The sequence below is a fragment of the Hypanus sabinus genome, chromosome 7 (genome assembly GCF_030144855.1).
Source record: "Hypanus sabinus isolate sHypSab1 chromosome 7, sHypSab1.hap1, whole genome shotgun sequence".
In the NCBI taxonomy this organism is placed as follows: domain Eukaryota; kingdom Metazoa; phylum Chordata; class Chondrichthyes; order Myliobatiformes; family Dasyatidae; genus Hypanus; species Hypanus sabinus.
Genome location: NC_082712.1, coordinates 157750467 through 157775662, shown reverse-complemented (window position 1 = coordinate 157775662; position 25196 = coordinate 157750467). Strand labels below are relative to the sequence as shown.

The 25196-nt window shown below is 40.4% G+C and overlaps 1 protein-coding gene across 2 annotated transcripts; it reads left to right on the top strand.

Annotated features, from left to right (window-relative positions):
• Positions 1–1690: 1690 nt before the first annotated feature.
• Positions 1691–24944, top strand: LOC132396433 (uncharacterized). 2 transcript variants are annotated; one of them, XR_009512985.1, is made up of 4 exons: positions 1691–1852; positions 12195–12316; positions 22319–22421; positions 22527–24944. XR_009512985.1 is itself a non-coding variant. In XM_059973968.1 (3 exons), the coding sequence occupies exons 1-3, from the start codon at positions 1742–1744 to the stop codon at positions 22934–22936; spliced, it is 624 nt and encodes a 207-aa protein (XP_059829951.1). In that variant the 5' UTR covers positions 1691–1741; the 3' UTR covers positions 22937–24944. The 2 variants fall into 2 exon arrangements, 1 of the variants encoding a protein (XP_059829951.1); XM_059973968.1 differs by lacking the exon at positions 12195–12316.
• The last annotated feature ends 252 nt before the right edge of the window (positions 24945–25196 follow it).

Sequence of the window (25196 nt, the reverse complement as noted above, 5' to 3'; positions counted from 1 at the left end):
AGTAGGTTAATTGGTCATTGTAAACTATCCTGTGATTAAGCAAGGGTTAAATCAAAGGGTTGTTGGGGAGTATATCTCAGTGGGATGGAAAGGCCTCAATCACACTCTATTTCTAAATAAATAAATGTTTAAAAATCCCAATATGACAGGTGTGGAATCTAAAGTCAAACAATTAAATGAAATTGGAAAACAGGGTCATAGAGTGCTACAGCATAGAACCAGGACCTTCGGCCCATTTAATCCACATTGAACTTCTTATTTGCCTCATCCCATCGACCCACAGTCAGACCATAGCCCTCATACCCCTCCCAACCATGTACCTATCCAAATTGCCTTGACATGGAACTCACACCCACCACTTCTACTGGCAGTTTGTTCCACACTGTCTGAGCGAAGAAGTACCCCTCATGTTCTCCTTAAACATTTCACCTTTCACCCTTAAACCATGACCTCTAGCTGTAGTCTCAGCCAATCACAGTGGAAAAAGCTTTCTTGAATTTACCCTATCTACGCCCCTCATAACTTTGTAAAGGTCAGTCAAATCTCCCCTCATTCTTCTATGCTCTAGGGAATAAAGCCATAATCTATTCAACATTCCCTGTCACTCAGATCCTCAAATCCTGAAAATAGTTAAGTCTTGTGCCGGCAAAAATGACAATGAAAATGACTTGATTTCTGTAAAAATCTGGAATACAGAGTCATACAGTGCAGAACCAGGAACTTTGGCCTATTTAATTCACACTGAACTATTTATCTGCCTGGTCCCATCAACCCACAGTCACTCCATAGTCCTCATAGCCCTCCCAAACATATACCTATCCAAATTTCTCTTAATTGTTTACGTTGAACCCGTACCTGCCACTGTAAATATCTACTTGGTTTGTAAGTGCATTTCTGGAAGGAAAAATAGAGCCCTTGCCAGTGCCGGTTATGTGACTCCAAAACTCTCAATGTGGTTTACTTTCTGGGAGAAAAACATAGCAGCAATTAGGAATGGACAATGAATTTTGGACTTGCCATGAAAGTCTACATCTAGTGAGCAAATCAACCAAAATAAATTGGAAAAAACCCTCATTTAAATGATTTCCTTCTCTGTACTTTCCCATTCTGTGCCAAGGAAACAAACAGAGTGGTGCATATAGTTTATTAAGTTAAAAATGATTAAGATATTGAGCTACAGTAGAGTATTACCAGTGGAAAGAACTAGTTGGACTTCGAGTCTCAAAACGATAATTTTGTTTGATTACAGAAAATGAATGAAGTGATATGCAGGACCAAAGCCAAATCCTGGAGCTACTCTGGCAGAAAATATTTATATTCTGTGTTGTTATTGACGCAATAGCAAAAAAAAAGTGAAATCTGGGGTTAAAATGCGATGTGCAGTTAAAGTGAGACTTCAATTAATTACTGATTTGAGCTACATGATTACATCTTAACCTTAATTCTGCATATGAAAAGTGCCGAAATGGAGTTATCTTGCATAGTATGGATCGCAGCATTTTGACAATCCTTTAATTCCTATGTCATTTTCTCGGTCGCCCGTCAATATTTTCAAATAAAACTTTTAAACCTTGGCTCTGAAAACATCCAAAGTTGTCTCGGACAGCCTGTCAGTCAAGTTTATATAATGCACATTCCAGGAACCGTATGAGAGAGCCTTTAAATAAAACATGCGGCAGAGTACATCGAGACAAATGCCACGGATGTGAAAGGTGTCGCTGGGATTACCAATGACGTGCTAATGGTTGTTGAAGCAATCTCTTTGCCTCTTTTTCTGACTCACCAGCTCCCTTTGGGGGCTTCTTCCACGTCATTGAGGGACTGCGGGTCATTGACAGAATATCCACTGCAGGTAAGATTCAACACTGCGCCTGCCTCCCTCTGGTCTTATAAGATGGGCTCTGGTCATTGCAAAGCGAGCTTTGAAATTTTTTATCAATCGGACCACTAAAAATAACTCCCTTCATTTTCTGGATGGATTGAGTTTTTGTTTTGCAGAAGCGAGACTTTTTTCTTTAAACTTGTAAACTGCGGGTTTTAGTTGTCCATTGCAGTAACCATTTCGCCGACCAAATACTAATGTTTAAAGAAAAACTTAATTTTGTCTGTTCCAAGCACTATTAGCATACATTTCGAACGTTAATATCAAATTCCTGCATAAACCGATCTTCTCGAGGATTTGTTTCTGCTGATTTATTCTCTGGATAACAGTGCGCAGCAGATTACCGCACTGCAAAACAAATTAATTAGTAAAAATATGCCTCATATTTCCAAGTGCTTTCTCGAAAATAACATTTAGCCACAGTTTGGTTGCAAGGGCGACAACCGTGACTCTGCTCCGATCTCCCATTTCGCAGCTGTAATTGAATTGCTCTCATTGATCCGGTTTAAATTGAATCTCTCCGGTCTCAGACCGCGCTGTACCTTCACCCCACTTTGTGCGTCAGATCGGGCTGATACACAAATGCTCATAAGCGCTGCAGTAAACCCCAGGACAGATGGTAGGCAGCGAGTCAAAACAAAAAAAAAATCTTGCTTCCACCAGGCTAATTCGAATCTATCTGCTTCAGGACCACTAGTCATTGGGTGTGAGTTCACTCGCATTTTCTCCAGTGAAATTATTGTTGACAGATTCCGCTAACCACGATTTACCAAGTGCATTTTAATTTACAACCTTTGTAAATCTGGAATATGATTAAACAATATTTTTAAATCTTCTAACCCTGATCAATTTGACATTGTTGGACATTTTGGGTTAGTTGATATGTTTTGACTCTTGGGAACGAAAGTCTGTGATCCAGATTTAACTGGGCGGGGGAGAAGGCAACGTAAATCTTTGCTTGGTATATCAATCAAGAAATCGATATTCGTGCAAAGACAAAATGCCCCAGATGTCGGCAAATTAAAATGTAGACAGTGAATGCAGAAGGACAGCACCGTCAGAATGAGGTTCTAATGAAGGATCGCAGCCTTCAACATCGGCTGTTAACTCCCCTCCGTAGATATAGCCTGACCTACTGAGTTCCTTGGTATTTTGCGTGTTGATCAGAATAAGAAAATGCTCAGTAGTGGAGATGAATGATACTGGTTCAGAATCAGTTTGGTTGAAGTAATAAAGGATAAGGGGAGAAGTTGTTGGAGATAGTACATAGGCCTGCTAAGAATAGCTGCCCTGTCGGAGAGAGTGTAGATCAAAAATAATATAGACTGACAGTATAAGAACAGTGCGGTAATAATCATGGATGTTTTTAATTTTTCATAGAAAGTGACTTTGAGGTTAATCCCCGCAGTGAATTTGGGTTGGATTTTTTAGAAAAATATATTTCTAAAATATATCAGCTGAAACTTTACATTTTGCATTGTAAAATGAGACAGGATGAACCAAACATCATAAAGGATCACTTAGGAAAAAATTACATTGCATTTTCAAAATTCAGGCTAAGTTTGGTGAGAAACTTGGGTCTAAAGCTAATATACTACTGTATATCTAAATAAAGGCAAGTGCAAGTGGTCAGGGTTGGTTATAGAGTCGATGGGGAAAGCAGATTGAAGAGCAAGTGGCAGGAATTTAAAGGGGATTTTTCATAAATCTCAGCAAAGGTATTTTCCAGTGAGGTAGAAAGGCTGTAGCAGAACATTGCAACATCTGTGAATATCCAAGGACGTTTAGGATGGTATCAATTGAAAGAACAGGCCAAAGGACTAGCAAATATTTAGAGACCAAAAAAGATGACTAAAAGTGGGAGAAGATAGAGCAGTAAGTAATTGTCAAATAATATAAAAATCTGGCAGTAAAAGTTAATTACAAGAGATTCTGAAGATGCTGGAAATCCAGAGTAACATGTACAGTTCTGGAGGAACTCAGCAGGTCAGGCAGCATCCATAGAGAGGAATAAACAGTCAATGATTCGGTCCAAGAAGCATATCAGAATGAGTCCTGATGAGGGGTCTCATCTCATTATTCCTCTCCATAGAAACTGCCTGACCTGCTGAATTCCTGCAGCATTTTGTGCATGTTACTCTAAAAGGATCTTCGGGTACATAAAAAGGAAGAAAATGGCTAAGGTAAATGTTGGTCCTTTCATTGATGAGACTAGGAAGTAGAAGAGATTCAAAATATTTGTCCTGGATTGGTCTACACAGAGGAAGACATTTAAATCATCCAATAATAAATGATAATCAAGGAGCAACATAAATCAGAATCAGGTTTAATATCATTGGAATATGTCATGAAATTTGTTATGTGGCAGCATTACAGTGCAATGCATAATATTAAATTCTAAAGCCAGGACTACAGGCTACAGGACAGCTTCTTTCTACAAGCCATTAGACATATAAATTCACATATCTGTACATTGTCCAACCACAAACTGTTCCAGCTGCCACCATCTGGGAAACGGTACCGTAGCATAAAAGCCAGGACATTTTCAACGGGCTCCAGGACAGATTCTTCCACCAGGCCAGCAGACTGCTTAACTCATACTGACACAACTGTATTTCTATGTTATAATGACTATCCTGTTGTACATACTATTTATTATAAATTACTATAAATTGCACATTGCACATTTAGTTGGAGACGCAGCATAAAGATTTTTAATCATGTATATGAAAGATGGAAGTAATAAAGTCAATTCAATTCAATTGCAATGGAGTCATAACACAAAGATTTTTACTCCCTTATGTTGTGGGATGGATGTAAAATTTAAATAAATAAATATAAATTACAGTAAGTACACCTATATATATTAAAAAAGTTAAATTAAATAAGTAGTGCATTCCATATAACCATATAACATTTACAGCACAGAAACAGGCCATCTTGGCCCTTCTAGTCCATGCCGAACGCTTACTCTCACCTAGTCCCACTGACCTGCATTCAGCCCATAACCCTCCATTCCTTTCCTGTCCATATACCTATCCAATTTTACTTTAAATGACAATATCGAACCTGCCTCTACCACTTCTACTGGAAGCTCGTTCCACTCGGCTACCACTCTCTGAGTAAAGAAATTCCCCCTCATGTTACCCTTAAACTTTTGCCCCCTAAGTCTCAACTCATGTCCTCTTGTTTGAATCTTCCCTACTCTCAATGGAAAAAGCCTATCCACGTCAACTCTATCTATCCCCCTCATAATTTTTGTTACCTCTATCAAGTCCCCCTTCAACCACTACGCTCCAAAGAATAAAGACCTAATTTGTTCAACCTTTCTCTGTAACCTAGGTGCTGAAACCCAGGTAACATTCTAGTAACTCTTCTCTGTACTCTCTCTATTTTGTTGACATCTTTCCTATAATTCGGTGAGCAGAACTGACCACAATACTCCAAATTCAGCCTTACCAATGCCTTGTACAATTTTAACATTACATCCCAACTCCTATACTCAATGCTCTGATTTATAAAGGCCAGCATACCAAAAGCTTTCTTCACCACCCTATCCACGTGAGATTCCACCTTCAGGGAACTATGCACCATTATTCCTAGATCACTCTGTTCTACTGCATTCCTCAATGCCCTACCATTTACCATGTATGTCCTATTTTGATTAGTCCTACCAAAATGCAGCACCTCACACTTATCAGCATTAAACTCCATCTGCCATCTTTCAGCCCACTCTTCTAACTGGCCTAAATCTCTTTCCAAGCTTTGAAAACCTCCTTCATTATCCACAACACCACCTATCTTAGTATCATCTCCATACTTACTAATCCAATTTACCACCCCATCATCCAGATCATTAATGTATATGACAAACAACATTGGACACAGTATAGATTCCTGAGGCACACCACTAGTCACTGGCCTCCAACCTGACAAACAGTTATCCACCACTACTCTCTGGCATCTTCCATCCAGCCACTGTTGAATCCATTTTACCACTACAATATTAATACCTAACTATTGAACCTTCCATGTGGAACCTTGCCAAAGGCCTTACTGAAGTCCATATAGACAACATCCACTGCTTTACCCTTGTCAACTTCCCTAATAACCTCTTCAAAAAATTCAAAAAGATTTGTCAAACATGACCTTCCACGCACAAATCCATGTTGACTGTTCCTAATCAGATCCTGTCTATCCAGATAATTATATATACCATCTCTAAGAATAATTTCTATTAATTTACCCACCACTAACTTCAAACTTACAGGCCTATAATTGCTAGGTTTACTCTTAGAACCCTTTTTAAACAATGGAACAACATGGAACAATGGAACGCCAATCCTCCAGCACCATCCCCGTTTCTAATGACATTTGAAATATTTCTGTCAGAGCCCCTGCTATTTCTACACTAACTTCCCTCAAGTTCCTAGGGAATATCCTGTCAAGATCTGCAGACTTATCCACTTTTATAAAAGCACCAGTACTTACTCATCTTTAATTATGATAGTTTTCATAACTTCCCTACTTGTTTCCCTTACCCTACACAATTCAATATCCTTCTCCTTAGTGAATACCAAAGAAAAGAAATTGTTCAAAATCTCCCCATCTCTTTTGGTTCCATATTGCTGTCCACTCTGATTCTATAAGAGTCCAATTTTATCCCTCACTATCCTTTTGCTATTAATATAACAGTAGAAACCCGTTGGATTTATTTTTACCTTACCTGCCAAATCAACGTCATATCTTCCTTTAGCTTTTCTAATGTCTTTCTTAAGATTCTTTTTACATTCTTTATATTCCTCGAGTACCTCTATTACATCCTTCCTATAAAATAAATTGTTCCAATCCACTCCTTCTAAATTCTTTCACATTTCCTCAAAGTTAGCCTTTCTCCAATCAAAAATCCCAACCCTGGGTCCAGACCTATCCTTCTCCATAATTATATTGAAACTAATGGCACTGTGATCACTGGACCTGAAGTTCTCCCCAACACAGACCTCCATCACCTGACCTATTTAATTCCCTTACAGGAGATCCTACATTGCCCCTTCTCTAGTTGGTACCTCTATGTATTGCTGCAAAAAACTATTGTGCACACATTTTACAAACTCCAAACCATCCAGCCCTTTTACAGAATGGGCTTCCCAGTCTATGTGTGGAAAATTAAAATCTCCCACAATCACAACCTTGTGCTATCTCCTATCAAATATCTGCTATCTCCTTACAGATTTGCTCCTCCAATTCTCGCTCCCCATTAGGTTGTCTATAATACACACCTATAAGTGTTACTACACCTTTCCCATTCCTCAATTCCACCCATATACCCTCCCTAGACAAACCCTCTAATCTACCCTGCCAGAGCAACGCTGTAATATTTTCTCTGACAAGCAATGCAACGCCTCCCCCTCTTGCCCCTCCGATTCTATCACACCTGAAGCAATGATATCCAGGAATATTTAGTTGCCAATCACACCCTTCCTGCAACAATGTTTCACTAAGAGCTACAACATCATATTTCCAGGTATCAATCCATGCTCTAAGTTCATCCACTTTTCTTACAATGCTCCTAGCATTAAAATAAATGCATTTAAGAAATTTTCCACCTCTTACTCTATCTTTATCATTAATGGTGCAAACAACTTTACTATCTTTTTCTTCCTTCTCCCCTACATCTGTTCCTCTGGTTCCCCTCCCCCCTTGAATCTAATTTAAATCCACTGGAGAATCTCTAGCAAACCTACCTACAAGAATATTTGTCCCCCTGCAGTTCAGATGTAAACCGTCCCACTGGAACAGGTCCCACCTTCCCTGGAAAACTGCCCAATTATCTATAAATCTGAAGCCCTCCCTCCTGCACTATATCTTCAACCACGTGTTGATCTGTGCTATCTTCCTATTTCTAAATCAGTCTGCACGTGGCACTGGTAGCAATCCTGAGATTGCTATCCTTGAGGTCCTGTCCTTAAACTTGACATCTAACTCCCTAAACTCACCTTTCAGGACCTCCTCACTCTTCCTACCCACATGATTGGTCCCTACATGGACCATGACATCCAGCTGCTCACCCTCCCTCTTGAGAATACTGAGAACTCGATCCGAGATATTGCAGACCTTGGCACCAGGGAGGCAACAGACCATCCGGGATTCTCAATCTCTCCCACAGAACCTCTTATCTGTCCCCCTAACTATCGAATCCCCTATCACTACTGCTCTCTTCTTTTCCCTCCTTCCCTTCTGAGCTGACGGTCCAGTCTCAGTGCCAGAGACCCAACCACTGCAACTTGTCCCTGGTAGGTCGTCCCCATCAACAGTATCCAAAATGATATACTAATTATTGATGGGAGCAGCCTCAAGGGTGCTCTGCTCATTCTGTCTATTCCCCTTCCCTCTCCTGACAGTCACCCAGCTACCTGTCTCCTGACTCTTAGGGGTGACTGTCTCCCTGAAACTCCTGTCTATTTCTGCCTCTGCCTCCCGAATGATCCGAAGTTCATCAAGTTCCAGCTCCAGTTCCTTAACATGGTTTGTCAGGAGCTGCAGCTGGATGCACCTTTTACAGGTCTAGTCATTAGGGGCAATTGTGCTCACCCTGACTTCCCACATACTGCAAAAGGAGTGCTTGACTGCCCTAATTGCCTCCATTACCTATTCCTAAGGTAATTAAATTAATTAAAGGAACTTACCTGACCTTACCTCACTTGGAGTGAAGCTCGTCCACAGCCTCTGCTCACTGAAGCCTCTTGAGCCAAAGCCTTCCTACTCCGTCTCCCACTACTCTATCGCCTGCTCCGTTAACCTGCTTGCTTTTTAACTCCCCGCTGCCTCATGGGTCGACTTTCACGCATTTGTGCAGTCGTGCCCTGTTCAACTGCCGAAGAAATGACCGACCCTTCTTAATCTGCTCGCTGTTTAACTCTCCCGCTGCCTCACGGCCCAACTTTCATTCACTTGCGCAATCTTGCCCCGTTCAACTGCCAAAGAAATGACACTGGAGAAAATGTACTGGACAAACTCATTGGGATAAAGGTTGACAAGTCCTCAAGATCTAATGGCGTCAACCTGGTACCTTAACTGCATTGGCTTTAGAAAGAGTAGAGCCATCGGTTGAAACCTTGGATTCTAGAGGACTGGATGAACACAAGCTATTCCAGAAAGGAGGAGGCAGGAAGTTACCATAATGTAGGTCAGCAAGAAAATGGTGGAATCCTTCATTAAGAGGGTAATAGCAGTGCATTTAGAAAATAATAAACACTCAAGCAGAGTCAACATGATTTTGTGAAATAGTAACAGTATATGAACAATTTGCTAGAGCCCTTTGACAACACCCCAAACATGAATGCTAAAGGAGAATTGGTAGTTGTAGTATCCTAAGGGCATTTTGTAATGCACCATTTAAAAGGCGATTGCAGAATGTAAGAGCACATTAGCTTTAGTTTATTATTATGACATGTACTGTGAAACGCCTGTCTTCCATACTGTTTATACAGATCAAATCATTGAGCATTGAGCTAGTGTAAGGTGAAACGATAACAATCCAGAATAAAGTGTAAAAGCTACCAAAACAATGCAGTGCTGGTCAACAACAAAATTCAAGATTATAATGAAGTAGATTGTTGTGAGGCCAAATATCTTTCTTATCATAGAAGAGGCTTGTTCAAGAACCTGAATGGGATAGCTGCTTTCCTTGAACCTGCTGGTATATCCTTTCTGGCTTTTGTATCTTCTGCCCAGTGGGAGAGGGGAGAAGAGAAAATGTTCCGAGTAGGTGGGGTCTTTGGTTATGCTGGCTGCTTTACTGAGGCAGCAAGAAGTAGTAGACAGAGCCCATAAAAAGGAGGCTGGTTCCTGTGATACGCCGGGCTGTGTCTATAACTCTCTGCTGCTTCTTGTGCTCATGTGCAGAGCAGTTGTCATACCAAGTGCAATACAGTACATCAGACAGAATGAACGGTGCATTGCCAAAAGTTGGTAAGAGTTGATGGGGAGGTGCTGAATTTCTGTAGCCTCATCAGGACATAAAGGCTTTGGTGAGCATTCTTAGCCATGGCATCAACGTGATTGGACCAGATCAGACTACTGATGGTATACACACCTAGGAATGTGAAGCTTTCATCCCTCTCAACCTCAGCACCATTGACATAGTCAGGAGCATTTACACCGGCCCCCTCCATCAGCTTTCTGAAGTCAGTTGGGGTTAATATATCAGCATGGATAGGGAAGCGGACAAATAACAGAAAACGGAGCTTAATAGCACTTTGAATGGCAATCAGTAATTAACAGGGTGACAAGGCATCAGTACCAGACCTTATTTATTGATAATCTCTTTTGATAACTTGGAAGGGCAGTGGAAGCTGCAGAGCAGGTTTTGAGGATTAAATAAGTGGAAATGAATTTGCAGATTGAATTCAATGTGGAAAAATTGGAAAGCATAATTATTAAATCAGATTACAGAATACTGTGGTACAAAGGGATCTGGGCGTCCAGGTATGTGAGACACAAAAGGTAGCATGCGGGCCTTGTAAGCAATTAGGCAAGCTTATGGAATGGTCATCTTAATTGCAAGGATAATGGAGTAGTGGTGTTTAGAAGCAATATTACAGGACACTGGTGAGACTATAACCTTTTCAGGAAAGATGTGCTTGTATTGGAAATTGTGCAATAAATATTATTTGAGTCTGAGGATAAAGGAGTTGATATGTAAAGTAAGTTTGAGGAAGTTTTATCTATTCGGATTTGACCACAGAAAAATTTGGAGAGGACATAACAGGTAAATGTGGAGTGGATGCTTGCCCTGGTGGAGCTACTAGGAACTAGGCATTATCCATTTCAGACAGAGATGAGGTGAAATATCTTCTATCAGAGGATCATTTATCCTTGTGATGTTCTAATTCACAATGCTGTGTAGGTGGATTTCTTAAATTTATTCAAGATGGAGATTAATAGATGTTTAAACTACTAGGGAGTAAAGGGGGTATGGGGAGAAACTTCTGTTCAGTCCAAGATTGAAATGGTCTGATCTCACTGAATAGTGGCCTGATTACTTTACTCCTGATGCTGTTACTAATGTTTTTATGTAAAACAAAGAAATAATGTTCTTGTATTGGGGGCCCAATGTCCTCAAGACTGAGAGTTTGGGGCCAAGGACTGGAGGACTGGAGGTGGCCTGCCCTGGGGTTGGAGGCCTGTGTGAGGGGGTGGAAAAAAGGGGCTGTTCTGCTGCCATTCTTTTCTTTTGTTGTTGTTGCTGCATTATGTTCTGCTGAACATTGTGGGCATGTCAATGCCTTGTCAGTGCCGAAATTGGTGCGACACTTGCTGTCTGCACCAGCACAACCTTGTGTCTGTTGGCGGTTATTGCAAATGATGCACGCCACTCTATGTTTCAATGTGCTTGTGATGAATAAATCTGAATGTGGATCTGAAACCGAATCATGAGGAGCAGAGCGAAGTGATGGCATTAAACGGCAACTCCTTTGCTTGCAGCTTCAGAAACAGCTCTATTTCCATCTTTAATATCTCTATTTTTCCCTTTCTGGGTTCTCTTGAAGACCCTGACCAGGAGTTACATGCTGATTACGGTTCTTTGTGGGAATGGGACCTGTCCTCAGAGTTTCAATACAGGCCCTTGTTCGGCACACCAAGGGCTCAGCCTAAGAGTTCAGCTCAACTTTGGAGGCCTAGGATCTTGGGGCTCTGGAGATTGGCGGAATGAAGGTCGGTGTCCCAGACCAGTGTGTTGTGGGAGCTGGAACATCTTTGACTATGTGCTCGGAGACTTGAGATCTTTGGGCACAGAGCTCAAAAAAAGCGACACAACAGACTTTTAACATCGTAAACCAGCAAGTTGTTTGTTATGTCCCCCCTCTTGCTGTGAAAACGGAGATACACCTTTCTCCCTTATTAGAGAGAGGTAGAACCTGTGGTATGTCAGATACTGGGTGAACAAGTCTTTGAAATACTGCAAGTCTGTGTCTTTGTTGTTGCTTTGCTCACGCTTGAGTGCTCAGTGGCGGGAGCCGATGCTGTTTTTTGCCGATGGGGGGGGAGAGAGGATTGTTGCTCGCTGCCGCTTATGTGCAGGAGGGAGGGGAGTTAGTGGGGTAGACTTTGGGGTTCTAACATTTAACTCTTGTTCATTATTTGGTGCACTCTGTTTTCGTGGATGGTTGTGAAGGAAAAGCATTTCAGGATGTATTTTGTATACATTACCCTGACATTAAAATGTACCTTTGAAACCTTTGAATCACACAAGCATTGTGTTACGGACTGATTTATATGATTGCACTAACCTGCTATTCATTGTCTGCAGACCTCAGCAGAGTGGAGGCAATGTCAAGAGAGCCTACAGCTAATCAACCCTATGGAAATCCAGGCTGCTGCCTCGAGAGAGATGCAATGTAATTTGAAAATGGGGTGGAAGGTTTCTGAGAAGTAATTTTCACTTATGAAATTCTCTGCTCAATAGCTGTATGCATAAGAGATAGAATCCAAGACCGTGAATGTTGTACAGGAGATCTTGGTTTTGGGGTGCATAGAATTATCCCCTTTGGGCTCTTTAGACAACCTTTTGGAAGGAAGTGGGGGCAGATGGCTGTGGAAGTTAGTCCCAGGGGTCAGGCACCCAGGAACTAGATGCCATAGTGCAGAAACAATGGTGATTTTACACAAGTGTTCAGCGTGAGTGAATGCACTGTCAAATGCCACAGTCCACCAGCTGCATCATTTGTCTCAGACGCTGCTGATTGCTACTCCTTCACTCACCTGCAATGACCTCGATTAATCAGAGCTTGTAAACAACGTTCATGGGCTTACCACCCCCACACATTTAGACTGTGGCAGGCCTCACACCCACATCCTAAAGCTTACAGAGGCTGCTAATCATTGACCCCTGACAGCCTCATCACTCAAACCCACTGTGCCAATGAAACATTTCCTTCTCTCTCCAAGAATGTGATTGGGGGTACCGGGAACAGATGTGATTCCGTGATCTTAACCCTTAATAGGGAAAATGAGAGAGTGATACCAGCAGCACAGATGAAGATGGCGAGATTTTCGACCCTAACCCTTTCTCACCCTTAACTGTCCCCCACATTTCAACTGAGTTACAAAATGCACGGAGAACCAGTCTCTGTGGGGTAAGTAACTACACCACACCTTCCACTCTATTGCAGATGTATCCTTGTATCTTGCAAATTGCCACAGTTTATTAACTGGCCAGAAATAAATGCAGATTTAAACATAGCACCAGCTAATTTAACATTCACAGTCACCTCTAATGCTGCTCACAATGAGAAGCTTGCAACAATTGAACGTGAGAGACAGAGAAATGTGTGGCCAGCACTGTGTGCTGGGTCATGACTAGCTCCAGAAGGTCAAGGTTCATAGGGGTATATTTTGAGAGGAAACAGCTAAGAAAAACTGCTGGATCTTGGTGCGTTGTCAAGCTTGCAGCAAATCATGCATCCAAAAGCAAGGGATCTGGAGGAAGCTCAATACAGAGCTTGGAAGCAATAGGCAGTTCCAAACATTTTGTGTGGCCAACCATGACACATTGCTTCTGCTTAACATCTCAACTTTCACTGCATCCCAACCAAAAAAAACAGCCAGTGTCTGGGTGTTGCAGAAATTCAAACTGCTGCGGCATAAGCTGACATTGATTGCGCGTAAGTTCAATTTATTGCTGTTGAGGCTCTGGATACAAGTTTTCAAAGATGTGTCCAACAGTCCAGCAACCTGCTATCCAGCAGATTCCCAGCTCTGTTGAGAAGCCTGCCCAGGAAAATAGTTGTGGGTCCCTGGAGCACAAATCTACTGTCTTTTCTCAGGAAGCCGACATTAATGATATCAACTACTGCCATGATGCTAATGTTTCTGCCAAGCAGTCCAGAGTTCTGCTACACACAATCCAACGTCAAACCTTCCTGATCAGGAGCTCTGTTGGAATTGTTATTGTTCTTGTAAATTAACTTTCCTATGCCTGCTTGCATTTTTGCATGCAATTGTTCAGTGAATTTTCTCGTAATTGTCATACAGTTACACTGTGTTTTTCTGGAAACTTCTTAGTTTTCAGTTAGCAGGTATCACACTTCTTGAATCGGGTTTTTTTAGGTTAGTGGTTATCATTCGAAATTTATTGTCTCTAGTCTGAGTATGAGATGACCATGACTGCATTTTCCTTTCTCTTTACTTTGTTCTCTCAGCTCCTCTTTCTTGTTCATTTTCCATTCATGTAACACTTAATAAAAATGATCGTAAGCAATAGGCTTTATGCTTCATTCTTGACTGAAGAAACTCTTGATCACAAGATTTTCAGGATCCAACAGCTGCTCAAGGCCATCTGCAGCTTCTCCCATTGAAAGTCTCCAGCCATCTATCAGGTATGCTAGAGGCACTGGGAATACACTCTACGGGATCAGTAGATCAACAAAATGCACACAGAAGGCATGCCCAATAAAATGTATAAGGATGATTAACTACCTTGATTCATAGATTTGATTTGTAAAGTTCGTATTACAGCCATTTTTATTGGAGCTATTTGGATGATCTGATGTGCAGTAACAGAGGGTGGGTATGGAGCTGATGACTGGGAATTGGGATCCAATCGGATTTGGTAAGTAGCCCAATTTACATGTTTCCTTCTTCATGAGCATCATTACCAAGGGACCCCAGCAAAAAGAGGTCCACGGGGCTCCTTCAGAACATTACAGACAATGAGAGCATTACTTAAGAAAGTAGACTGCTACATCAAATTCCCTTTAATTATATGAGTTAACAGAATAAAACTGGATATCATACAGCCCCGCAAGCCTATCTCACCATTCAATTTCATCTTTGGTGAATCAGTCCCCAGGCCTTAATTTCTCTTCTGTGCCAACACCTCATTGTTCTCAGCTACCCTGTCTTTCAAAAATGGAATCTGCATTCTCTTTAAGTACTGTCAATACTGCTGTCTTTTCAGTATCCAGGATGGAGAACTACAGAGACACACTGGCCTCTGTGGTAGTAGTTCCTACGTACCTCAGTCTTAAGTGGCCCTTATTATTGTGTCATGTTGTTTGAAGTTCTCCTCCAAGGGAAAACCAGGAGGAGAATCCTATAAAGTCATACAGCATGGATACAGACCCATAGAACACAGAACAGTACAGCACAGGAACAGGCCTTTCAGCCCACAATAATGTGCCAAACAAATGAAATTAGTAATCAAATGGGTAGACTAATGAATCCCTATGCCTACACAATGTTCTTATCCTTTCATTTTCCTCACATTCATGTGTCTATCCAAACATCGCTTAAGAGTCTCTAATGTATCTGGCTCTACCACCACTGCAAGCAGTGCATTCCAGGCACACACCACTCCGTGAAAAAGTAAAAAAACGGTTGCCCCTCTTTTGAAATCTCCTTTGAAACTACCTGCCCTCCCCACCTTAAATGTATGCCTTCTGGTATTAGGCAGTTCAAACCTGGGAAAGAGATACTGTCTGTCTATCTATGCTCTCATAATCTTTTAAACCTCTATCAGATCTCCCCTCAGTCTCTGCCATTCCAGAGAAAACAACCCAATTTTGTTCAACCTCTTGTTGTAGCCCATGCCCATCCAGTCCAGGCAGCACTCTGACAAACCTCTTCTGCACTTTCTCCAAAGTCTTAACCTCTTTCCTATAACTGGGTGACCAGAACTGTATTCAATACTCCAGATACAGCCTAACTAGAGTTTTATAAAGCTGCAACATAACTTCCTGTCTTTTGAGAACAATGTCTTGAATAAAGGCAAGAATGCCATATACCTTCTAACCACCTATCAACCTATGAACTTGGACTCCAAGATCCCTCTACTCATCAATGCTGCTAATCATTGGTCTTGCACATAACAGTGTACTATCTCTTTACTTTTGACCTACCAATGTGTAGCATTTCAGATTTGGTCAGGTTAACCTCATTCTGCCATTTCACTATTCATACTGCATCTGCAACTGATCTACAATCCCACTGTATTATTTGCCAGCTTTCTACACTATCCACAACACTACCAATCTTTGTATCACTTGCAAACTTACTACCCACCCCCCTATATTTTCATCCAGGTCATTTATATACATCACGAACAGCAGAGGTCCCAGTACAGATCCCTGTAGGACACCACTAATCACAGCGCTCCAGCTAGAATAAATCCCTTTGACCACCACCCTCTATGTTCTATGCCAAGCCAGTTCTGAATCCAAATAGCCAAGTCACCATGGATTCTATATATCTTAATCTTCTGGATGAGCCTCCCATGAGGGACCTTGTCAAAGGCTGTCCATGTAAACAACATCCACAACTCTACATTCATCAATCCCACTAGTCATCCAATCAAAAAAACTCCATCAAGTTAGTAAGACCCACACTGTCCCCAATTAGGCCAAGGTTGTCATTAGGCCAAATGTTCATTAATCCTATCCCTAATAATTCTTACTCTTCTGCCATTTTGGTCCATGCCAACCAAGATATCTACCTAAACTAGACCTATTTGCCTAAGTTTGGCCCCCTAAACCTTTCCTAACCATGTACAGTACCTGTCCATTATGAATGCTTGCCATAGATTCTGCACTGAAGTCAATGGCCTGTCAACAGCAATTTCAGCTGCTGAGATTGGCCAAGATGTGGATGATAGGATGGACTACCACAGGCGGAATCTGTATGCTTTGCTGTTTGTGTTCACTCATCAGCTGGAGATCAAAAGACTGGAATCTGCTTTCACTGCGTAAATCAGAGTGGACACCCAGAGCTTGCAAAGTTGTGGGTTAAGGGTAAAGGTACTCTACAAAAATGAAGTCACTAAGCCATGTGTTCAGTCCACCTGCAGGAGAGAATGAAATGTAGTTGGAATATAGAATGTAGAACAGTGCAGTGCAGGTCATGAGCTTTTGTCCCAACCCTGATGGCCATTTAAACTGCACATCTGCCTGTACATGGCTTATATTCTTCAATTCCCTGCCTGGTCAGGCATCAGGTCACCTGCATATTTGTCCAAATCATCCACATATATCACAAACAACAGAGGTCCCAGCACTAATCTTGAAAACACTTCTGATCACTGACTTCATCACTATCCCCTTCTAAAAGCAAGCCAAATTTGAATCCAGTCCACCAACTTCATAGAAACTATCTTTGTCTGTGTCTTCCCTTGAACTTATGTGGATGGAAAATTGTAAGATGTATATGTCTTCACCTACAGCTGGAAGAACTCCAATAGGTAAAACTGTGTCCAGTTATCTTCACAGCTAGTAACAATTCAAGAGTGAAAATTGTTGTCATTCATCGGTGCAGCATAAAAAACACAATTAGCATAAAGAACACTAAGTATAAATATAAAAGCAATACAAGAAAAATGTACAAGTAACTCTTATATACCTAGACTGATTATATATGTTTAAAGTGGTACTAGGTGATGTGTATATTGTGGTGGTGGGGAGTGGTTCATGAGTAGAGGTGTTGATTGGCCTGACAGCTTGGGGGAAGTAACTGTTTTTGAGTGTAATGGTCCTGACGTGGACACTGTGCAGCCTCTCCCCTAATGGGAGCGGGGCAAACAGTTCATGTTGACCTCGTTGCTGCAGTGTGTCTCTTGTGACTGAGGCAAGTGATACATTACAACGAAAATGCCTTTACACCATTCCGTGGTGAGAGTAACCCAAAAATATTGTTCCTTGGGCAGATACACCACCTCCTCCTCCTGCTCTCCGAGCAGACCCTCTACTCTGTTTGATCTTTGCTATTTTCCCCAGTCATTTTACATTCTAAGGGGTTAATTCACTAGTGTACCAATGATCAGAAAGAACTAGAGAAGTGTAGATGCCTTGAAGAGAGGATGAAGTTCATCTGTACCTGCCACACTATAACATATAGAGCAAAAACTGATTAGCAACTATTTCAGGTGAATCTCCTGAAATCATTCATGCAAAGGTTCTTCTTGCTACTGAACATGTGCTCACCTCTGTGTGGGTAAGGGATGGCATTAGCTGGAGGACTAAACTTTAAAATAGCTCTGCTGTCATCGGTATTTTTAGACTGATTAACTTCACAATGTATACTGCAGCGAAGCATTAACTATGCATACAATTATGCCCTTGAAAAAAACTACCCACATGACTCGCCACATACTTCAGGCATAATCTTGGAACCATTCCAACATTTGTAGAACCCAAGAAAGGCACACCATGGAACTAAAATTTGGAGCCAAAGAGTTAACTGTATCTGCCACTAATCTTGCATAATGCCTGCTAAATCTCAAACATGTTATAATTTTGACAAAAGGTCACTGACCTGAAACACTGTCGGTTTCTCTCTCCACAGGTGGTGGCTGAGCTGCGGAGTATTTCCAGCTGTTCCTATTCATGTATCAGTGTTTACAGTGTTTACAATATTACGTGCTCTTCAAATTATGTACTTATAACACACAGTAAATTGTCATTTTATTATTTTATATCTTAGTTACTCCACTATTGGCAGCTATTCCATCACTGTCAAAGACTAATCAGTGGAATTTCCTTCTTAAACTTCTCCACATTTCTTTTTGTTTAAAGATTCCCTATTAATAACTCTAATAAAACTGTAGGTCATCAGCTCTAATAGTTCTGTAGTTCAGTTTCAGATTTTGTTTGTGATCTCTCTCATGAAACACTTGAAAATGCATTATAAGCTAAAGACTGTTTAACAGCAAGTTGTTGGAGCTGTAGGTGTTACACCGGGTTGCTTTGAAATACCATAGTACACTAGTCTGTACATTCTGCACATCTCTTGTGAATTTTTTCAAAACTGAAAAAACATTAAAGCAAGTTTGGAAAATAGCTGATATATAATAACCAGTTTACTTTCCATTCCACCTGATTTTGTTCCAACTCAATTCAGTGAACAGAATTCAGCACAAGAATCAGGGCAAATGTTTCCCATTGTCCAGCTCTAGCGTCTGGGATTTCCTTCACTCTAATATTAGCAGATACCTGTTCAGGTGCCAAATCCTCATCTCTGCAATTCCTTCCCAAATCTCTCTGCTCTAACCTCCTTGGTGCTCCTTGTTTCCTGTTACTTTCACCATGCTTTTTCCCTGTTCTAATATTTTAAAAAATTGTTTAGAATCAAATTTAGTAGGTAAAGCACCTTAAAATTGCTACATTAAAAAGATTAATAAAAGATGTTTTTATTAAAAACCTTCGGGAGACATTCATGAGAATTGGCAAGAACCTTTGGCTAAGTGAAGTATATGCCTTGCCTTCTCTACAGCAATGCATCATAGATTTTCACAGCCTCAGCATCTGCAGACCACATTTACAACTCAGTAGCTGCTTTATTAGGTACCTCCTGTATCTAATAAATTTGCCACTCAGCGAATGTTCATGGTCCTCTGCTTCTGTAGTCCATCCTCTTCAAGGATCGACATGTTACGCATTCAGAGATGGTCTTCTGCACACCACTGTTGTAACATGTGGTTTGTTGAGTTACTATTGCCTTCCTGTCACCTTGAACTAGCCTGGGCATTCTCTTCTGACCTCTCTCATTAACAAGACATTTTAATCTCCAGATCTGTCATCACTGGATGATTTTTTTTTGTTATTTCCCACCATTCTCTGTAAACAGAGACAGCAGTACATTAAAATCCCAGGAGATCGGCAGTTTCTGAAATACTCAAAGCACCCCATCTGGCACCAACAATCATTCCATGGTCAAAATCATTTGGATCTCATTTCTTTCCCATTCCAATGTTTGGTCTGAATAACAATTGAACCTCTTGACCATGATTGCATGATTTTATGCATTGAGTTGCTGCCACATGCTCAGCTGATTAGATAATTGCATTAATGACCAGGTGCACAGGTGTACTTAATAAAGTGGTCACAGACTGTATGTCAGATCTAGCAAGGACACTTTTTACAAGATTGTACCTCAGATTCAACAGAATGTAATCACTACATTATATTTAGAATAGAATGTTTCATCTCTTTTTGTATTCCTTTGAATTTAAGTATTGGAATGATTGACACACTGATGTCATTAAGTTGATCTCATTTGTCTAACTTCCTCAATTGGATATACAGTTGTGCCCTCCAATAAGCCAGTAGAATGATGAAAGCAATTGCACCACAATTCTGTTTTCTGGTTCAACTTGGAGTCATCATTGATCATAAATACAACTGAAGCAGTCACCATACAGGAACAGATCAGAGAATGGATTGCCCGTGGGAAATGTCTCTATCCTAACATCCCAACACATTTCCACCAATGCTCAGTTTGGGTTTCTCAGGGATGACTCAGTCTTTTTCAGAGCCTTGGTCAAACCACAAACCAAATACTGAATTCCACATGTGAGGTAAGAGAGATAGCTTTTAACAGGTCAGAACTTAACTGAATAAGACATCAAGAAAATATGTTAGTTATAAACAAGAAATATTTAAAGACTACATCATCTCAACACTCTTGCTCACATTGAAGCACTGACAAACCCTTCTTTTTGAAGTTCACTTACATGGTAGCTTTTAAAAAAAATTAGATTCCATTAATCTGCTTCGTGGTCCAAAACTAGTGAATTGCATGCACACTTAATAAATCTCAGTTGTCATGTGTTATGGTTTCAATTTATAACACTGGAAGTTCAAAAGCATGAATGAGAATGCAGAGTTATGGATAAAGCTCACCTATAGAAAATGTTTATTCTTGTAATGCCTCTTCTGAGCACTTTCAAAGACAATACATAGACAGATGACATGTGAATAAACAAGGGCTAACATGCAGGGTCATGCACTCACTTCTCCTTTGGTAAACTCTTAATAATTCTTAGTTTTCTCATCAGTCAGCATTTATTCATTCCACTATCTCTAAATTAGTCACAGCCTCCTGGACTTTTCCATTCTCTAAAGGTCTCAACTCAATCTAAATTGCTTCCAACTTCATAAAGAAAGAAAACTATAGATTCTCAAAATCTAAAATACCAAATTGTAAGAAATACTTTGTGCTTTAATCAGCATCAATGGAGAGGTTAAGATATGAAAAATAATCAAATTTGGTATACTGAGTGTTCAAGAATCTTTTTTGTTTTATATTGTCTTTGCAAATATAGGCTGGATTTCTAGTGTTAATTTATTGTTAATCCTAAACTTACTTTAAATAGGCTTCAGTTACTATAGTTTTAATATTCTAGCTTTAATTTCTCAGTGCAGATATTCTGTAGTTCTCTACCATTTAGCCATAGAGAGTATGAGCAGGATAGTTGGGAATAACCAATATCGGAAAAAAAAATAAAGAAAAACATTATAGGTTTTCATCTAACTTCTTCTGCTTCCTGAAGGGTTATTTTGAATTACTTTGCCAAGTAAACCTCTTATTATACTGACCGTTTAATTTAGATCAAAATATTGGAATTATAGACAGAATTCCTGCACGTATTATGATTTCAACCTCGTGGCTAGCCCATCTTTAACACATATTGACAGGAATCAAAGGGTCGATAGGGTTGTCCCTTTCCCAAATCCCAGACCGTACAGAGGTTTCTTCTAGCATCATCCATCTTGAATGTAGCCCTTTTCAACAAATGTGTACAAGAAACTAAAGAATAATCTGCACTTGGAAACAAAAGATATAAGGCAACTTTCCCAATCATTTTCTTGCCAGCATGTCCACAACTAGTCACGTCCACCCGTCCCCACCTTTCTACTTTCCACAAGAATAACTCTCTCCGTGACCCCTGGTCTATTCATCCCTTCTCGTCCACCCCACCTCATCCCCAGCACTCTCTGCTGAAATTGTAGAAGGTGTGACAAGGTCCCTACACTTCCCTCCTCACCCCCATCCCAGAACCCAAAAATATTTGCCCAAACAGGTGAGACGGAGATTCACCTGCACCTCTTCCAGCCTCATCTATTCCATCCAGTGTTCACTATGTGGCCTCCTCTAGATGCTATTTTGTGGAGCACCTGTGCTGTGTTCACATTTACCATTTCAAGCTTCTGATTCTATGTCATTTTAAGTCTCCTTCACACTCCCACACTGATCTGTCTGTCCTTAGTCTTCTCCATTGCCCGACTGAAGTCAAATGAAAATTGGAAGAACAACATCTCATATTCCACTTGTGAGCTTATGAATAATGAATTTTCCATTTACTGGTAACCCAGAGCCATGAGTTCATCACCACCACATGCTCACCTGTCCATCTAGGTTTCATCTCCCTTTGCACACTGCTTCCTTCCTATTGCCCCCTGCCTAATTAGGTTCCATCATGCCCTTCATTCAGTTCCACCGATCACCTATTGATCTATGTTCCACCCTGCCCCTGGACAGCTATATCCTGGCAATCTTCTTTCTTCACCATCAGTCCTGTTGAAGGGCCACACATGAAATACCGACTTGTACCTTTTGCTTCCACAGAGGCTATTTGACCCGGGATTCGATGTTTTTTTATTTCAGATTTCAACAACTGTGATCCATTTTGCCTCCATTGAACCCTCCTCAGACTCTATTGAAATAGATGACAGAAGCGAACAAAATTTGACAGTGATGAAAACCAATGGTTAGTTAAAGAGTCAGTCAAGTCATATTTAAAATCTATGGTATTGAATATGGCTGAGAAAAAAGATAGAGAACAATCATTCTGATAATCTGCTTTTTTACATAGGCACTGGTCATCTTATTCAGAGAGACAGCACAGAAACAGGCCTTTGCGACCCAACGAGCCTGTACCCATGTGACCAATCAGCCTATAGTTCTTTGGAATGTGGGAGCAAACTGAAGCACTCAGAGGAAATCCATGTGGTCTCAGGGAGAACGTACAAACTCCTTACAGACAGCAGCAGAATCAAACTGATGTTGTTTATCTATGCTTCAGTTCACTCGCAATTCTATTTAAATCTATACCATGTAATAGAGCCATCTGCTCATGGAGTCCATTTGCCCACTGTGTTCTTGTTTTTGACCATCTACTCCGCATCAAGTCTAACTGTCAATTCCTTGCCTATTTTGGTGTCTGCTTACTGTCTCTTAGAGATATCTAACTCCACCACCTTCTCTAAAATGAGTTCCAGATAACAACTAATCTTTGCGTAAAACTTTCCTTTTAAATCCCTTTCATCTGCTCCATTGCAATTCATGTTAGAAATATAAAGAGGTATGCAAAATTTGTGAGGGGGGATAGATAGCATAAGTGCAAGCATGCTTTTTCTGCTGAGTTTGGTGAGACTGAATTAGAGATCATAGGTTAAGGGTGATAGGTAAAATACTTATGGGGGACCCAAAGAAGAACTTCTTCACTCAGACGGTGGTAACAATATGGAACAAGCTGCCAGTGGAAGTGATGGATATGGGTTTGATTCCAGCAATGTAAGAGAAATTTGGTTAAGTACATGGATGGGAGAAGTATGGAGTGGTATGGTTCAGATTAATGAAACTAGGCAAGACTAGATGGGCCAGAAGGCCTGTTACTGTGTTGTGGTGTTCTTTGACTCTATAACTGGAAGATGCTTGTGCCAGCTGTGAGCATTGGTAATGTTTTGAACCTTATTTTTAAGATCAAACTTCAGACTATATTTAATTACATTAATAAGTCAAAAGAAAGATTTTTTTTCTCCATCCATCACTCAGTTCATGCTGCTATAATATTAAAGAAGGAATTTCACACAGGTTCATTCTGTTTGTGCGCATATATAGCTGATACACATTGTACTCACCAGAACAGCTTTGTCACTGCTAAGTGCATATAGCCTTCATCACAATATCAGGCATCGTGATGTTATCATTTTGCCTTTGTCATGGTTTCTGATGTCCTGCCTCTTGTCTGCTCTGAAAGATCCCTTCTTTTGTACGACACACCTCTTGAACTGCTAACATTTAGTTTTGCAGCACAGAGATCCTATTTAGAGCAAACAATTGTGTAGTCAGAATGAATGAATGATTCTTTGCAAAAGGATTGCTGTTTCCTAACCTGGAGAACTCCCTTTCACTGGGATAAATATCCTTCCTGCCGACAGCTAATAATGTAGGTGGGATTTTGTTGTATCTGTTTAGATGTGCTCATGAAAAAATATTACCGAAAATAACAAAAGCAAGGGCTGTCCAGAATATTTTAATAAATTTACTGCTCATGTGTATCTTACAAGAAATCACAATGTATTTTTGTCTAACATTACTACATAAGTACAGAATCTTCAATATTCTTTTAATGAAGGGCCAGAGGTCCTTGTTACCACTCTTTCCTTGAGTCATAATTCTGCAGTTTGATTTCCCTAAAGAACACAAGTGAAAGATGCTACCAAGGTTTTAATATTGCCATGACATTTTCACTTACCTCCACCCCCATTTCCAAATATAATAGACATGATTGCATCACGTAATGCTCAACACCATCTGATCTAGGCTGTGACAGATATCCAATAATACTGTCATTGAAGAACTAATCTCTCAAAACAGAAGTAAAAAGAATGAGAATAACTTCTACTCTAGTCAGTTTCTAAAACAATTGGATTTATTCAATATTTGGTGAATCTCCCCTCTACAATGACATCTCCCATTCTTCTCTCAGTTACAATATTTGCAGAACGACAATCATTCTCTATTTTTTGTTCCTGAGTCTGCTTGTCTCTATATTCCTCCAAGCCCTACCATCAATTAAGAAATGTTTACTCCTCTGTCATGCTGTCTCCATTCCCTTTAGCCAAATGCAGACACAAAAGTTTCTGCAGATCCCAGAAATCTTGAGCAACACACACAAAATGCTGGAGGAACTCTGCAGGCCAGGCAGCATGTATGGAAAGGAATAAACAGTTGATGTTTCAGGCTGAGACCCTAGTCCAGTCTGATGAAGGGCCATCAACTAGCAGGTTCTTGAACTAGAGGGGATAACTTGACTCACCCCAGCACTGAACAGATTCCACAACCTGTGGACTTACTTTTAAGGACGCTACAATTCACGTTCTCAATATTTATTGTTTATGTATTATTATTACTTTTTTATATTTGTACTGTTCATTGTCTTTTGAATTTTGGTTGTTTGTCCATCTTTTCATTAATTCTATTGTATTTCCTTGTACTTACTGTGAATTCCCACAAGAAAATAATTTTCAGTGTAGTATATATGATGATAATAAAATTACTTTGAACTTTGATATGCCAATGATATTAAACCTGATTCTGATTCGGATTCTGACATCCTTTTAATAATCCAGTGCCTATGGTGTGGGATTTTCTGTCTCTAAAAGGTATTTGATAAGGTGCAGCACAAAATATTGCAGTCTTAAATAAGGGGTCTCAGGATTGAATAGAATTTTGAAGTGAAGAAAGCCATGAGTATGAT